The sequence below is a fragment of the Exophiala spinifera genome (assembly GCF_000836115.1).
Source record: "Exophiala spinifera strain CBS 89968 unplaced genomic scaffold supercont1.1, whole genome shotgun sequence".
Taxonomy (NCBI): domain Eukaryota; kingdom Fungi; phylum Ascomycota; class Eurotiomycetes; order Chaetothyriales; family Herpotrichiellaceae; genus Exophiala; species Exophiala spinifera.
In genome coordinates this window covers 567565-583091 of record NW_015622513.1, presented here as the reverse complement: position 1 = coordinate 583091, position 15527 = coordinate 567565, and the positions used below count along the sequence as shown (strand labels likewise).

General features: G+C 51.3%; 6 protein-coding genes and 1 non-coding gene across 7 annotated transcripts; 5 read left to right on the top strand and 2 right to left on the bottom strand.

Annotated features, from left to right (window-relative positions):
- Window positions 1-786: 786 nt before the first annotated feature.
- PV08_00214 (uncharacterized protein) lies at window positions 787-3357 on the top strand (the record flags this gene model as incomplete). Its single annotated transcript, XM_016374580.1, has 1 exon — window positions 787-3357. The coding sequence occupies one exon, from the start codon at window positions 787-789 to the stop codon at window positions 3355-3357; it is 2571 nt and encodes an 856-aa protein (XP_016239856.1).
- Window positions 3358-5035: 1678 nt separating this feature from the next.
- PV08_00213 (uncharacterized protein) lies at window positions 5036-5822 on the bottom strand (the record flags this gene model as incomplete). Its single annotated transcript, XM_016374579.1, has 2 exons — window positions 5036-5476; window positions 5535-5822. The coding sequence occupies 2 exons, from the start codon at window positions 5820-5822 to the stop codon at window positions 5036-5038; spliced, it is 729 nt and encodes a 242-aa protein (XP_016239855.1).
- Window positions 5823-7556: 1734 nt separating this feature from the next.
- PV08_00212 (uncharacterized protein) lies at window positions 7557-8624 on the top strand (the record flags this gene model as incomplete). The annotated part of the gene is made up of 1 exon (XM_016374578.1): window positions 7557-8624. The coding sequence occupies one exon, from the start codon at window positions 7557-7559 to the stop codon at window positions 8622-8624; it is 1068 nt and encodes a 355-aa protein (XP_016239854.1).
- A 349-nt stretch (window positions 8625-8973) lies between these two features.
- Window positions 8974-9600, top strand: PV08_00211 (uncharacterized protein; the record flags this gene model as incomplete). The annotated part of the gene is made up of 1 exon (XM_016374577.1): window positions 8974-9600. The coding sequence occupies one exon, from the start codon at window positions 8974-8976 to the stop codon at window positions 9598-9600; it is 627 nt and encodes a 208-aa protein (XP_016239853.1).
- A 729-nt stretch (window positions 9601-10329) lies between these two features.
- On the bottom strand, window positions 10330-11577 carry PV08_00210 (uncharacterized protein; the record flags this gene model as incomplete). Its single annotated transcript, XM_016374576.1, has 3 exons — window positions 10330-10737; window positions 10819-10985; window positions 11046-11577. 3 exons carry the CDS (start codon window positions 11575-11577, stop codon window positions 10330-10332), a joined length of 1107 nt encoding a protein of 368 aa, XP_016239852.1.
- A 566-nt stretch (window positions 11578-12143) lies between these two features.
- Window positions 12144-13801, top strand: PV08_00209 (uncharacterized protein; the record flags this gene model as incomplete). Its single annotated transcript, XM_016374575.1, has 4 exons — window positions 12144-12611; window positions 12710-12856; window positions 12931-13455; window positions 13544-13801. The coding sequence occupies 4 exons, from the start codon at window positions 12144-12146 to the stop codon at window positions 13799-13801; spliced, it is 1398 nt and encodes a 465-aa protein (XP_016239851.1).
- A 400-nt stretch (window positions 13802-14201) lies between these two features.
- PV08_00208 lies at window positions 14202-14291 on the top strand. Its single transcript has one exon. It is a non-coding gene; the product is annotated as a tRNA-Thr (tRNA).
- Window positions 14292-15527: the final 1236 nt, after the last annotated feature.

Below are 15527 nucleotides of genomic sequence, written 5' to 3'. Positions count from 1 at the left end.
CAGATCCTGAGTGAACCCTGAATGCCGTGGTACAGGCTACAGGGGGTGTGGTAATGATGATTCTCTCGCCTTCGGGCGGGCTCTAACAGGCCTCTAACGGGGAGCGGTTAGAGGGTCCCCTACAAGACCTGCTGCTAGGTGCCTAGGGCATCGCTATTGCACCCCTAGTACGCCCGCAGAGGGCCTTCCGTCACCGCTAACTACAGCGCCTGGGAAAATCCTCGCACTGGCTACTTCCCACCTAAGCAGTCCCGAATAGTAATCGTAAGCGTGGTCTCGTACTGTACTGTACAGCATCTGCCTCTCCCTGACGGAGTATAGACTCTGGTCCCTTAACTCCTGTGCATTCCCCCTCAAGGCCCTGCATCTTGATTATTCTTTTCCCTCAGCCCATTACACAGACAGCGACCTTTCCATCCACCACCAGTTCGTTCTCTTCTTTTTGGTTCCCGCAGACAATGAATGCCAGTCTTTCCTCAGCCATTTATTTCTCCCTCCACGCTGTCGTGCGTATGCCACGTCTAGACTCAGCATGACGTAGTGCTTAGCTGCAGCCTTCCAGCCCGCGCCTGCGCCTCGCCTAAACATCTCTTCACCTACGAGCAATCATCATTCTGCTCTGGTCCGAATCGCCTCCTCGCTCGCCAGACTTAAGCATCCTCACTGCCCTCATCTGGACTTCATTGCGACGCGAACCGCCTGCACCCCATTGTAGCCTCATTAATGACCTTTCACCACACCGCGGCCACCTCTCCTCGCCCCTCCGGCCAGGCGACTAATGTCAGCATGTCGGCCGTGGCGACCACTTCGATAAAGTCGCCCTCACACTCGCGTTCACATTCTTCGCATTCGAAATCACATTCACATTCACATTCACAGTCGCGATCGTCTCGTCCTTCCACCACGCCGAGGGCTCAACCTGTTGTTGCTTCCGTTGGTCAACCCCTCCCTCCACTACTCTCACCGAAGTCACGGTCTCCTCACCATCTCAAAGATCCCAAGAGTCCAAGTCCCAGCTACTTTGGCTTTGTTGTCGGTGGCGATGATTCAATACCTCCAGACTCGAATCCCGGCGCTCATGCTCGTCAGAATTGGACCTTTGGCAATGCGAGCACCCAGAGTGGTGTGCCCACCCCGAGGCATGTTCCAGTAGAGGCAAATCCAGAGTTTGAAGCATTTCGCAGGCAGTCAGAACACAACCATCGCTTTTCTTTGAACACAGCTTTCGGGAGACCTAGCCAGTCCAGAACAAATTCTTCCTCAACTCCACATACCGAAGCAGCCTCACCGTTGGCCAGACTTCCAGGTTCGGATCGTCGAATAAACACAAACGACGAGTCTGCTCCCCAGAACCCCACAACAGGCACTGCTTCGTTTTTCGATTTCCCGAGACGACAGTCACCCGTTTCTCTGAACCTACCGCACAGCGTGGCAGACCATCAGCATGCCCGACTCTCCCTTCCCGACAATGGACTTCGAACGCCGCCCATGAATCTTACGCGCCAGACTTCACGGTCGGATACTCTACCCACAGCCGGTCAGAAAGATGCAGCTCCTTTGGCCTCACCTGTCCACATTGCCGAGATTTTGAAGGACGAATCTAACCTGGTGCTCGTACTCGACTTGAGGGTCTACCAACAGTTCGCCCACTCAAGGATACAAGGCGCTCTGAATTTGTGCATTCCAACTACCCTGCTCAAGCGGCCTGCGTACAACGTGCAAAAGTTGGCCGACACTTTTGCTTCGGATCGGGATCAAGAGATGTTCTCAAGATGGCGAGAATGCTCCCACATTGTCGTCTACGACGCCAACTCCACGTCAAGTAAGGAGGCTGTCACTCCTCTCAACGTACTCAAGAAGTTTACCACCGAGGGATGGAAGGGAGTTGGTCTGGTCGTCAAAGGCGGCTTCCTTGCGTTCCACAAACAGGTACCGGACCTGGTCGACTCTGGCTCTGTCCAGTCCGGAGCCGGAAACTCGGCTCAGTCATTATCCATATCTGCTCCGGCGAAGGATACACTGGCAGTAGCCGGAGGCTGTGCGATGCCCACCACCAAGTCTGCAGCAAACCCTTTCTTCGGCAATATTCGGCAAAACATGGATCTTCTTGACGGCGTGGGGCAAATGCCTATCAAAAAGCCCACAAACTTGTCTCCCGAGGCTGAGCGCTCGTTACCTACCTGGCTTAAGCGAGCGTCATCCATTTCCGATGACGGCAAGCTGGTGTCAGATCGGTTCTTGAAGATTGAGAAGTCGGAACAAAAGAGGATGCAAGACGCACTTAGCGTTCACGTTTCTTACGGCACCCCGAGATCTGAGAAACCCAGCAAAATCCAAGTGGCCGGAATCGAGAAAGGCTCCAAGAACCGATACAACAACATCTTCCCGTACGATCACTGCAGAGTGCGTTTGCAAGAAGTCTCCCACGACAGCTGCGATTATGTCAACGCCAGTCACGTCAAGGCCGAGTATTCAAATCGGCATTACATCGCCACGCAAGCCCCTATCCCGGCCACGTTTAACGACTTTTGGCGCGTTGTCTGGGAACAAGATGTTCGCGTTATCGTCATGCTAACGGCAGAGGCTGAAGGTGGCCAAGTCAAGAGTCACATGTACTGGAAGACCGGGGAATATGGACCTCTCAAGCTCAAGCAGCTATCGGAGCGTCGGGTGAGCCTGGAGTCAAAAAGCTCAGCACCAAGGACGCCCGCGTCAAGTCGGCCTACCCTCGGACCCAGACGATCGACGACATCCAACATCATTCTGAAGGATGAGGCCAAATCCCCGACGACAAAATCTCCCAGTGCTGTTGTACGGCACTTCACCCTGAGTCACTCTGCCCACCCATTCCAACCTATGCGGGAGATTACTCAAATCCAGTATGAAGATTGGCCAGATTTTGGTGCTCCCGCGAGCCCCAATGAACTGCTTGGTCTTGTGGAACAAGTCAACAAATATGTTCGTGGCTCGTTGAGTCCCTCATCGGTCATAGGACCTGATGATGCAACCCCAGAAGGTACACGTCCCATTGTGGTCCATTGCAGCGCAGGTTGTGGACGAACAGGGACATTCTGCACCATTGACTCGGTCATCGATATGCTGAAGAGACAGAGGCTCTCTCATGAGAATGGAGGAGAAAGGATGGATGTCGATGGTGGAGACTGGATCGCGCGAGATGATGTCGATCTGGTAGCGAAGACGGTGGATGATTTCCGGCACCAACGATTGAGCATGGTTCAAAATTTACGGCAATTCGTTTTGTGTTATGAAAGTATATTGCAATGGCTGGTTCAGCAAGACGACCAATCCCGTAAGAAGCGACCTGGTGTCCGCGACCCTAGACGGAGTTATGGTTGATGGTTCCTTTTCGCCGAGGAGTATCACGGTGCATGAGATGAGACGGCAAGGAATGACGAAGCATAGCATGAGTAAATGGTATGACAAGGGATTTGCTGGGAAGTAAATACATTTTTACGCATCGCATAGCGTAAGGGGTACTTTACCTACCTATTATTACGTGGTAGGGTGGCCATTCCGGGAATCAGGGCGTTTTTGATACTTTAGCAAGATGCAAGACAAGGTACTTTGGTTGTACGGAGTAGTTAGTATATTCATTGAACATTTCTCCAGAAGACAAGATTTCGGGCATGTCACTTGTTCCTCTTTTTGCTTCGACGATGGTTCAACGTTGGGATTGACGGTAAGATCAGGGTGCCCGTAGGTGGTGAGTGTAGGTTTTTCTGAAGGTGTCGGTCACCGTCCGTCTCCTTTTCTATTTCTTTCTGGTTCCGTCTTGCCGACTCACCGGAGGCCATAAGATCACTCTGTCGTAAGATGTCGAAGGATCGTTAAGGCCCGCGGACTACGGAACACGGACTGTGGATTTAAGGTACTTTAAGGTATTTAAATTCGGCCGAGTAGGACCCCGTCACACATACATTTGTATGTATCTGTATCTGTATCTGTATCTGTATAAATAGTAAAGAAACAAGCACAGAGACAAGCCGTCTCGAGTACGTATCTATCTTAGTAGCTATGTACCGTAAGAGTATGTAAGACTTTGCACCTGAGATATCTATACCTGTCCCTTGGTACCTGTCCCTTGGTACCTTGGGCACTTGGCATGAGTTGACAGAACTTTTCCAAAAAAGGACGAACTATTCTCAGGGAGGTATCTGAGACGAGAAGATAGGTACTGTAGGCATGTAGGTGGATAGTAGTGTACTGATCAATAGTCATTATCATTTTGTTTTTGTCACAACTTCAAACTGAGAGCTAAGAAAAATCCGGAAACGCTACCCTGTAGCATATGCATGCGTGAAACCTTCGACGGACCTGTCTCCAGGAGGACCAGAACCCAATGAAACAAAAAAAAAGGACCAAACAAAAAATTCCCAAACAAAAAAGATATCAAAAGAAACTCGTCACTTCAGATGCTGCTGATCCAGGCTTTCCCCCTTACTTAGTCTTCCTTGACTGCCAAACCAACCAACCAACCAACCAACCAACCAACCAACAAACAACCAAATAATCAAAAGGTCCTGTTATGTGTAATCATGACACAAGCGAGTGACGAGAGGAGGGTGAGGTATGTACGTATAAGGTAGTTGGTGAATGTGTCTTCTCCACTTGTGTTGTTCAATTCCTCCGCTGGCTGGCGGTCCATATGCTCCTGGGTATGATGAAGAATAAAATATACTTGACTGATGCTGATGAACAGAGTGATTATGTAGGTCGTACTTTTAGGCAGGTGGTAGCTTAGGTAGTCAAATTATCATGACTGATGGTGGTGACAGGTGGTGAAGGTGAGGGTGATGCGTACATTGAGAGGTTGAGAGATAGACGGTTGTTGTAAACGTCTTTGCCGATGAAAAAGACGCTCGTCCCTGTCTTGAGGCACATCGGGAAGGTAGTAGGAAAGCGTCCACGGGGTCTCCCCTACGCGATTGCTGTGTCGAGTACACCTCGCTGTTCCCTGCTCCTTTCCCACGTCCAAAACATTGCGGGAAAGCGAACCCATTCAAACTCGCTGACCTCACGAACTGGGGAATGGTTTGGGCTGTTGACTTCCTGAGCCACGCAGCTTCTCTCGAGACTCTCCTGTTGTCCACCGTCGGGACCGAATCACTTCCCACAGGGCCACCAGCGCCACGGCGGCTCCGAAGATGAACAACGGGATCAGATTCCATCGCCACCCACTGATCAGGCGGAGATGGTACTTGAGTGTGCCTCTGTCGCTGGAGTGCGCGAGGTCCAGCTTCAGAAGCGCCTTGAACCAGTTGTCCGGTGTCCAGTGGTCGAGCGGGTACATTGCCGGTTCTGGATTCTGTTCGGCAACTGACAGGTCGATCGTTTGGTTATCGGTCTGCGCGACTACCACGTTGACGTAGATCAAGGCAGAGAGCGTTAAAGCCGCCGATAGCCACGTGAAAACCACCCAGAATAAAAAGAGGAAGGAGTGGCTTGTCGCATTGGTCTATGTAATGACAAGTGAATCAGTGTCCTATCAAACTAAAGGCTGTAAGGCGACTCACCTTCCTTGCCCGTCGGTTCTCGAGCCAGATGGTCAACAGACCTCCCAGGCCGATCAGGACCACGGCTGTCCCTGCTGCGCCGTTGCTTGTATGGCCCTGGTTAACGTATAGATTCTTGGGTTTTCCGTGAATATCGAAAGAACCTGACGGGGTATTGACAGTAAAGAATTTGCCCGCTCGGTCGTGAAGGAAGCCGACCGTCTCTCCTATCATGCCCACCTCAATGAGACCATCAACAATGAGGATGGGCAGCAAGACGTAAAAGGGAAAGAACGGAGATCGAGCCATTTTGATGGCAATAAAACGCTGTTGTCTGCACGCTGCTCAGTCTCTTGGGAGAGATACAGCCTCCACCTTCGTCGCCTCCTCAATCGGATGGATGCTTGTGTTATTCAACGGGCCAGACTCCTTCGTGACAGTGCACTATACTGGTAGAGCCGGTCCTAACTGACCAAGTCGAAAACAGGGAGATGGGGAAAGATATCAAAGTAAGTAGTGATTCAGCCCTGCAGCAGCTTTGAAATGAAGTAACGTGGGGTCACAGGACGGGGTGGCTTTATAATATCGTAGCATTTCAGCATAATGCTGCTGAGTCCTGGTCCGGGATTTGCTTAGGCTCGACACCGGTTCAAGATGGTGCGCTTGTCGTAGGGCCACTAGAGAGATTGTCGTATACCAGAGGCTCACCTTAGATCAGGCTAAGCTAGAATAGAAGCCCGGGATTCTTCGAGCCCAAGACCATCCTTCCAGGTGGCACGACTCACCGATATATTTTGCTGGGCCGAACCCTGTCGTCGAGCTCAGACCTAACAAAAGTCCGTCACCTTGGCAAATCACAGCCAGCTGCCACCTATATCAAGCCATGGCACGCCTGTCCGGGGCCCGACATTTCAGCTCGAGACACCGTGCAAGGAATGAAATACCAAGACTTTAGGCCAGCAAAGGATTGACAAAGCAAGTTAGAACGGTCTATCGTAGTCCGACTCGCCGCCGAGAGCCTCGTGTTCCGCTGCTGACCTTCGCCGCTGCCGACGTTGCGGGTTTTCTGGAGAACAGGGAAGTCATTGATCCACCTCCTCTTTGGTATGAGTACCAGAATAATCGTAGAATCTTTGGCAAAAGTCCGATGGCCGGCTTATTATCAGAAGTGCTCTGCGTTGAACAGGGGAGTCGCCTTCTGCGCGTGGCGGAGGGTAGGCGTAGACTGCCACATGTCTGACCCGATGACAAAAAGAGTGAGTAATTGAGAATCTCGTTTACAAGAGGCCCAAAGAATCGAGATTAGTGCTGACAAGCCTCCCGGGGTCCGAAAGCCAGCGTGGCTCCGCCCAAGAACGCCTTTCCAATTAAAGTCCGACAGCGAGGCTGTGACACTGCTGGCCTTAGCCGATCCGCCACTCACTCTCTTCGACCAGAACGGAAAGGACTTTTAATATAGTGTTGCATCAGTAGGTTCTTCACTTTGTGTGTTTATCTTCAAACCCCGAGCTCACAGATTCCTGTCTTGCACGTGCTGCGGGCAAAGTCGTCGCCGGTTATGTAATGAATGACTAAGCGGGGATCCCACTGCACCTGGAGAGAGAGAGAGACAACCTCATACTGCGTTTCTCAAGGCAAGTTGGCACCAACAAGATCCAAATGACCGCTTCAAACCAGAAACAGGTTGGGCGCGGGAATTGCTCAACGGAAACTTTGACACCCGGCTCGCAGCCCGGCGGTATGATCGATTATCGCCATCGCAGCTTTGCTCTGAAGCGGGGAACACAGGCTGTCTGGTCGAAGCGTTGTATGATTCGCGGCACAGGAGCTTCTCCCAGCGTTGGGATGCCGGTTTTCGTCCTCAGTTCAGCCGTGTCCAGGCAGAAGTGCAGGGATTCACCACGCCAGATCAGATGACTGCGCGTCTGAGTGGTCGCTGCAATACGAGGTCGCCGGTTTCTGCAACGCGTCTCGTGTCGACGAGTGCTTGAGGCACAGAATACCCTCGAAATCACTGATCTCTATGACTTCACTCCGTCGGGGATGGAGCAACTATTGCTGCGATATGTAGGCACGGAAAGGCATAAAAGAAAGGTAGGCACAGCGGGCTGGGAGGTTGTTGACGAACTCGTCGATATTCCAGCAATACAAGCCCAGAGAAATCCCCCGAGCTCCAAAACTGCAATTCGCAATCCATTGGTATCATCGCTCCAAGGCCGTAATCGCTATGGCTGCTACAAAGGTACGCAAATCCCTCTAAACCCCGGCATATGTCACAATGTCACAAAGTTGTCAAGTCTCAAAACAGATCACGAGCTGAGAACCTCCCAGATTGTCACTTATGAGGAGTACCTCCCTCTACGCCTTGCTCTCCTCGAGAAGGAGAAGCAAGCCACACGTGCCCGCGATGGACTTAGCGCTGAACGACGTCAGCTGCCCTTGGTAGAGGTCGCAACACCTTACAAGTTCACCGCCGTCGACGCTGCCGGAGATCACAAAGAGGTCACTTTGCTTGATCTTTTCAATGGTCGCCCTCAACTCATTGTCTATCACTTCATGTTCGACCCAGACTGGGATGCAGGTTGCAGCTCTTGCAGCCTCTTTGCTGACCACATCCCCCCACTTGAGCACCTGAACTCACACTCGACCTCATTTGCAGCAGTGTCCCGTGCGCCGATCGAAAAGATTGAAGGATATAAGAAGCGCATGGGTTGGACATTCCCGTGGGTTTCGAGCAATGGGACAAGCTTCAATTATGACTTTCACGTTACTCAGGATGAGTCCGTTGCCCCCGTCCAGTACAATTTCAAGGACAAGGCACAGCTTGAACAGCGTGGCCAGGCCTTTTTTGCACGCGGCGAGCAGCCGGGCCATTCAGTCTTTGTTCTAGGCGGTGACCAGAGCGGCATCGGTGAGCCGGGAAAGGCCTACCATAGCTACTCGGCCTACGCTCGTGGTGGTGAGCACCTCATTGGTACATTGGGCTGGTTGGACATGACGCCACTGGGCAGATTGGATGGCATCAATGGAGTGCCCGGGCTCGGATACAAGAGACATGACGAGTACACCGACGATGATCTGAAGGGGATTGTGGCCAAGATTGGTGCTTGATTTACAAACTAAATAGGAGGTGAAGCTCCAATACTAGTAGGACGCGACTTTTTGGATCGCATATCATGTAGTCGAAAGCTGAGTCAAACTATATCTACCATAGCTCTCCATCGTGTTCTGGGGTCTGTTGACGCTTGACGCATCCCCACGACTTGCTCTCGGCGCGCTAATGAGGTAATTATTTATCTTCAGGCTCAGGTACCGAACCATCAACCACCGCCCGCATCACACAAACAGTGCGTATCAGAACCGAACATCTGTAATACTTCATATGCGAATTCGTAGCAACTGGCCACGACTCATTCGAACGACGATTACCAGCGCGCGGCTCTCCCATTCGGCCGCAGCCATGACACCCAAAACACAGGAGCCCCAGATCGTCTCCATCACAGACCTCCCCTCGGCGCAAGCGAAATGGGTTGGGCTCAAGAAGATCGACTTTATAGACCAGAAGGGCACCTCTCGAACATGGGAGATTGCCGTTCGCAAGACAACGTCCAAGTCTGGGGTGGACGCTGTGGCCATGGGCAACATCTTCGTGCACCCGTCGAACCCTCCGAGCACAATGCTCGTCATCCAGTACCGTCCTCCGGTCGGTAAATACACGGTCGAATGGCCTGCGGGGTTGATCGATGAGGACGAGACCCCCGAGGAAGCTGCTGTCAGGGAAATGAAGGAAGAGACCGGATACGAGGGAAAGATACTCAGCACGGGGCCGGTGCTGTCCAGCGACCCCGGCATGACCAACGCCACCCTCAAGCTCGTCATGGTAGAGGTGCAGCTGGGTGAAAAGGACGACGTGATGCCGGACCAAAAGCTCGACGAAGGAGAACTGATTGAACGGGTCATGGTGCCTTTGTCCGAGCTGTACGATCGACTGATCGAGTACAGCCAAAAGGACAATTTTATGGTCGCCGGCAAATTGTTCTATTTCGCCGCCGGCATGCATTTCGCGAAGCATGGAGGCTATATCTGAGAATCTGCAACGGCCTCCGGCACCTGGTGAATGGTTTACTTGAGCATCCGCGCCATCGTCGACCTCTTCCCCGAGGGGCAGATCCACGCATGCGACGTGGAATAAACCTTTTGGCCGACCAGCACATCGAGATGGTCCGCAGTCCGAAGACCGAGACGCTTTGTTCCTGAGGCAGGCGGACCATGTTATCTCGGAACAGCGGCCACCCACCAGCGACATGCCGAAACGTCTTACAGAGCTCCATGGTCATGAATACCGGATGGTTCTATCTAGCAATGTCTCTCTCTTGACGACCTACAGCAAATAGCATGGAACTCATATCCCTGTTTGCACTTCACGCCACCCTGAGGCATTGCAATGTGGTGAGTATGGCTTCGAGATGTCCGAAAGTGATTTTCTAGCTGGTAAGGCTAGTGTCTTTTTTCTTGTTCTTTCAGATGTTGTTCTTTTTTTCTGTCTGGGAAACGGAACAAATCTATAGTCACTTGCTGAGTTTTGGTGTGCTATTTTACATGACCCAAGAAGACAAAGTGCTCGGCTCAGCTCCGTACACGATTATCCCTGGAAAGCTCATCACAGGACGTATGTAGGAGCATCGGGCAATTCGATTCGGCTTGGGTGGACAGCGATTCGAACCACTCGCTCATCATAGATGTATAGCTAGAACACGAAACTGAAGACATCGGTGCAGTACTCACCTTCCAAAGCATACCAATTCTAATTCCATCTTTAGTTTGGTTTCTTGATCTGCTCATCCATCCTCACTTGATCAATTGTAAACATGGCCTGCAAGACAACACACATTTGAGCAGTCGAACCTAAGAATGCCATGAGAGTACTCCATTCCGTTGGTGCGTACAGATAGGCCGGCACCGAACCCGCTGTCAATCCAATACTTGTCACAACGAACGCCCACGCCCAGTTCCATGGCTGCTTTGGAAGACGAGGGCTAGAGAACAAGGCGAAGACGGTGATCACCACGCCGAGAATTTGCACCAGACAGGACTGAACAAGAAACCAAAAGTTCGCATCTTTTACCGTCCCGCGAGTGTGGGAGGAGTACTGCCAGCCAATGAGACCTGGAACCATTGAGACGAGAGTAATGAGGGATATCAAGGCCGTAATTGTGGGGTTCCACTTTCAATAGTCAACGTTAGTAAAGCGATTATGTACGAAGCCAACTATTCATAAACAAACGCAGGGATTTAGATTTCTTACATTAGCAGGGGAAGATTGAACGCTGGAAGTAGAAGGATAAGCGCTGATAATGAACCGCGGAGGGCCAGCAGCCCTTCGTCGACGAATGTCTGCCTTGATTTCATCGATCTGGTCAGCCGTAGGAGAAGGTGTATACCGACCAACATTAGCCGCAGCTATCTGGATAGCTTCCCTAATGCGGTGTTACAAAAGGCTGAGGGCAATAAAAGGAACTGTGGAACACTTACAGTGCATCTGTAGCTCAACTGAAGCTCTTGTCCTCTCGGGTTGACCCGACCAAGCATCGTATCTTTCAACAAATTCTTCAACAGTTTCAACTCTCTGTAAAATGGATGACATTGTCTGAGACGTAATGTCTCGAGGTGGTTTCATGTCTTGGGGTATGGCTGCCCTACATATCTTATCCATAGCTTTTGCAAACAATTCAACCCTATAGTCCCAAATTCTAGACGATAGCATGGATGCCGACGATGGTATGGATGTCGATACAGCCAGAATCGAGGCCATTGTAGATTCAGCGAAGCTTTGCGTATCTGAAAAGCTCTCGACATATTTCAATATCGAGGCTATGTCATTTTCAGCCTCGTTCGTCTTCCTATTCTTCCTATCCTTCACGGCGCTGAGATCATCCTGGGTGATCGTAGCCTCGAGTGGCCAGGAACCTCGTTTTGGATCGAGAAGGATGCCCGCTGAGTCGATAGTGAGACGATCTAAATCCTCTAGCGCGTGATAGAGCCCTTTAATGTAAACCTCTGCCATGATGGAGGACAAGCGGACGAGATTAAGAGGCTAAAATGAATGTGAAGGGAATCAACGCTTCTTTCTGATCGTAATCTTTCATGGATATCGAGACTGATACTCGCGTACGGAAGGTTGGGAGGATGTGAAAGAGCTGTTTTCTCTCGATTGACACCATTTAAAAGTTGACCACCTAGAATAAAAGGCACTCTAGGCTGCGTTGTGGAAATTCGAAGCAGGCAAGGCTATAGTAACCACTACAAACTTGCCAAGATATGGACAAAAGATACGAAAAGAGCGGAGGAAAAGATCAATGCCATTGCTCACCCAAATAACCGTATTGAGCAGACAAAATTTGCAGTGTCTTTACAATAAGCGACTATCAACGAGTCTAGCAGAGCAGGTGGATCGTTACACCGGCTCTTTGAGATGAACGGGTTCCCACTCTCCAACAAATCTTCGCGCTGTCGAAATTCTTCAAGGCGCAAAGTAAAAGGGCATCAAGCCCAGAGTACAGCGGCGAGAGACCTTTGAAATATCGACTGCGTTCTGCGTCGGAAGGAATAGTTTCTGTGAGGCTGAGTATCATGTCGGGCATATCCGAGCATCCCACCACCGGCGTCAACGTGGATGGGATTGCGAACATCAACCCTGCCACAACTTCACAGGCTCTCGTGCTTCGAAACTCGAGGCCGCAGGGGTTGCGGAAGTATCTATACTCGTGCCTGGTGGGTTCTGTGGCGATCTTTACGACGCTGTACCAGACGGGCACAGGGCTGTCCCTGTTCGGCCCCAGATTCGATGCCACCGACCACGCCGGAAGGACTAAGCACGTCCTGTCGACAACGCCGCTGGTCGATGGCCATAATGACCTCCCGTACATCCTCCGGCAGGAGTTGAAGAACAGAATCTATGACCCCCGCTTTGACTTTCGAGGACATCTGTTGAGCCACACCGACCTGAGCAAAATCCGGACTGGCCAACTCGGCGGGCAATTCTGGTCGGTGTACATGGAGTGTGCGGCCGAGGGTGTACCGCAACTTGAAGAGCCCACGGTGAGTTCCCGTACAAAGTGCTGGAGTGACCACGGCGCCCGAAACACATTCGTACGAGAGGCGGCGGTCAAAGTGCGTTACTAACTAGGCTTTTCCAGTGGGTGGTCCGAGATACTCTTGAACAGATCGACGTTATCAAGCGGCTCATCGAGCAACAGTCGAATGATTTGCAATTCTGCACTACGCCAACCTGCGTCCGCGATGCTTTTTCAGCGGGGAAAATAGCAAGCATGATTGGCATTGAGGTGAGGCATGACTAGTCACTAACTACTACAACAATACTTCTGATCCCCAGACTGACCCCTTCTTCAACGTGCAGGGAAGTCACCAAATTGGCAACTCGATTGCTACTCTGCGGCAAATGTTCGAGTTAGGCGCTCGGTACATGACAATCACCCACAATTGCGACACGCCGTTCGCCACCGCTGCCACCACGGTAGCCCAAGGCAACGGCGATCTCGGCCTGACTCCGCTGGGCCAGAAGCTCATAGAGGAGATGAACCGACTAGGCATGCTCGTCGACTTGTCCCATGTGTCGCCAGAAACGATGCGTGACGTGTTGCGCGTGACTCGGGCACCGGTCATGTTTTCACATTCGGGAGCTTTCGGCATGACAAGACACCTGAGGAATGCCCCTGACGACGTCCTCGTGAGCCTGAAGTCGAACGGCGGTGTCATTATGGTTCCTTTCGTGAGCTATTTCCTCAACAAAGACCACCCCGAGGACGCGAGCATTCACGACGTTGCAGACCAGATCCTGTACATTGCCGGTCTGATCGGCTGGGACCATGTTGGCATTGGTTCGGATTTCGACGGTACCGTTGATCTTCCTCGAGGGCTCGAGGTAAGTGTGTTGGGTGGCGTTTGCAGCGGATCTTTTTTTGTGAGAGAGAGAGAGAGAGAGTCCACAGGCTGATTATTACCCACACCAGGATGCTTCTAAATATCCTGAACTGATACAGCTCCTGATGAAGCGCGGGGCGACGGACCGCCAGATCCGCCTTCTCGCGGGCGACAATATCCTCAGAGTCTGGTCCCACGTCGAAAAGTACGCGCAAAAGGCACGATCGAGGATGCAACAGCTTCCTGTCGAAGACGTATGGGAAGGACGAAAGTGGTTCCATGGAAATGACCAGCATTTACCCCCGATGTTCCGCGACAGCAAGAAAGAGCGAAGGGATAGCTTTTGAAGCGAGGCAGATTCATGGCTTGTGGAGGGCAGTGTCTGTCTGTCACTGTGAGGAACATTAGGTCAATTTGTGAGGGTTCGGTCAACCATGAGGAGCTGGTTTTCTTGCTTTCGGTTTCTGTGGACGGTGGGAGGGGGAAGGGGTAGTACGAGCAGATGATTGAAGGTTTGCAAGGAACAACTCCTTGGTACGCTTGACGATGAATCTTTTAGCCCATAATACCCTCTGCCCGTACTCACCACTGAGGAAGTCTAACGAGTGAGTCATCTCCTCCCTACAGCACAGCCTTGAGGCACTCGTACGTACGTACCTACCTAGGGGTATATACGACTGTCGCCCCACCGCCCCAGGAAAAGGGGTAGAACATAACCCGAAACATGTCAAATTCCCTGCCACTTACGCCCCTTTAGCCCAGTTGGTAGAGCGCGACACTAGTACGATCAAGTAAACCGGTATGTCGAGGTCAATGGTTCGAATCCATTAGGGGGCATTGAGACAAGATTTTCTGTCTTGTTTTTTATTTTTTTCAATTTTTCGTTTTTGCTTCGATACCAAGTACGAGTCTTTTGCAGATCTGGCCCAGATGTTTGTGGGAAGATCCGGCCGGCTACCGCTACGAATGGCGCGGTATACCCCTCTTGGCATTCATGTGCTACTGCACTGCGCATCTACTCCCTAGACTCTGCCATCGCCATCACGACAGAGAACGCACTCCCATGCTCTTCGCCCTCCTACTCGTTAATTCTTTTGCACTTCATGTCCTATCCTCCAAGGTGCCTTATGACATGGTCCGTACTTGAAGTTGCGTGAGGTAAGGAATCCCCCCCCCCCAAGAGCACGTCGAGCCGCTCGTCAAGCAGGGAGAACTCTGGTCGGCCAGAGTGTGAAAGCTGGCCTGGCCAAAATGAACATATGACGAGGCCCTCGCAGGATCATGCGGGAGCTTTAAAAGAAGTCCTGCGTCGTCGCCTCGGGTCAAGGGGGCTGTTTGACGTTGTATTGGAAGTGAAGCTGCTAGACACGCTGAAGTAGAAGAGGGAGAAGAAGAACGATTGTGAAGGAAATAAAACCATCATCGCCACTGCCCCCAGCACAACATTCGAGTTCAAAGCCGAAGCTTACTCGTGGTGAGTGAGTACGTAGGTCTAAAAGCACACCAAACTTCAAACACCCACACCAACGATTAAGAACAACTACCAGTGCCTCAAAATATATTAATTATACATTAAACAAAGAGATCGTGCTGTACTGTACAAAAGTATGTACAACACACACGACACACGACACACCATGTCGTTGAAAAAGAAGAAAAGCAAGACAATCCATCCAATGGATCTGCATCTTGGTCTTATGCTCGTTCCCCATCCAGACTTCATCTTTTCACCCTTCGCTCCAGTACGAGTACCGAGGATGAAAGTGGCTGGCCATCTACCACAAACCGCTCCCCCCAGTCTCAGGTACGTAGCTCACCTATATGTACCAAGTATATTCAGGTCGGGCTCATTCTCAATCCCTTGCATCGGAACCATGTCGTCGGTCATGTGTCGATGGCGCCGTGTTACTTCTCAGCCAAACGAGTGCTATAGAGAAGCGAGCACAAAGACAGACCGAAGAACTCAAGATGTTCTTTTTCCAGGTCTCTCAAGATATCGAACCGGGTCTTCGCTTGTTTGAATTTTCAAGGTGCATTGTACAATCCATCTTTTTCCAACAAAACCACTCACCC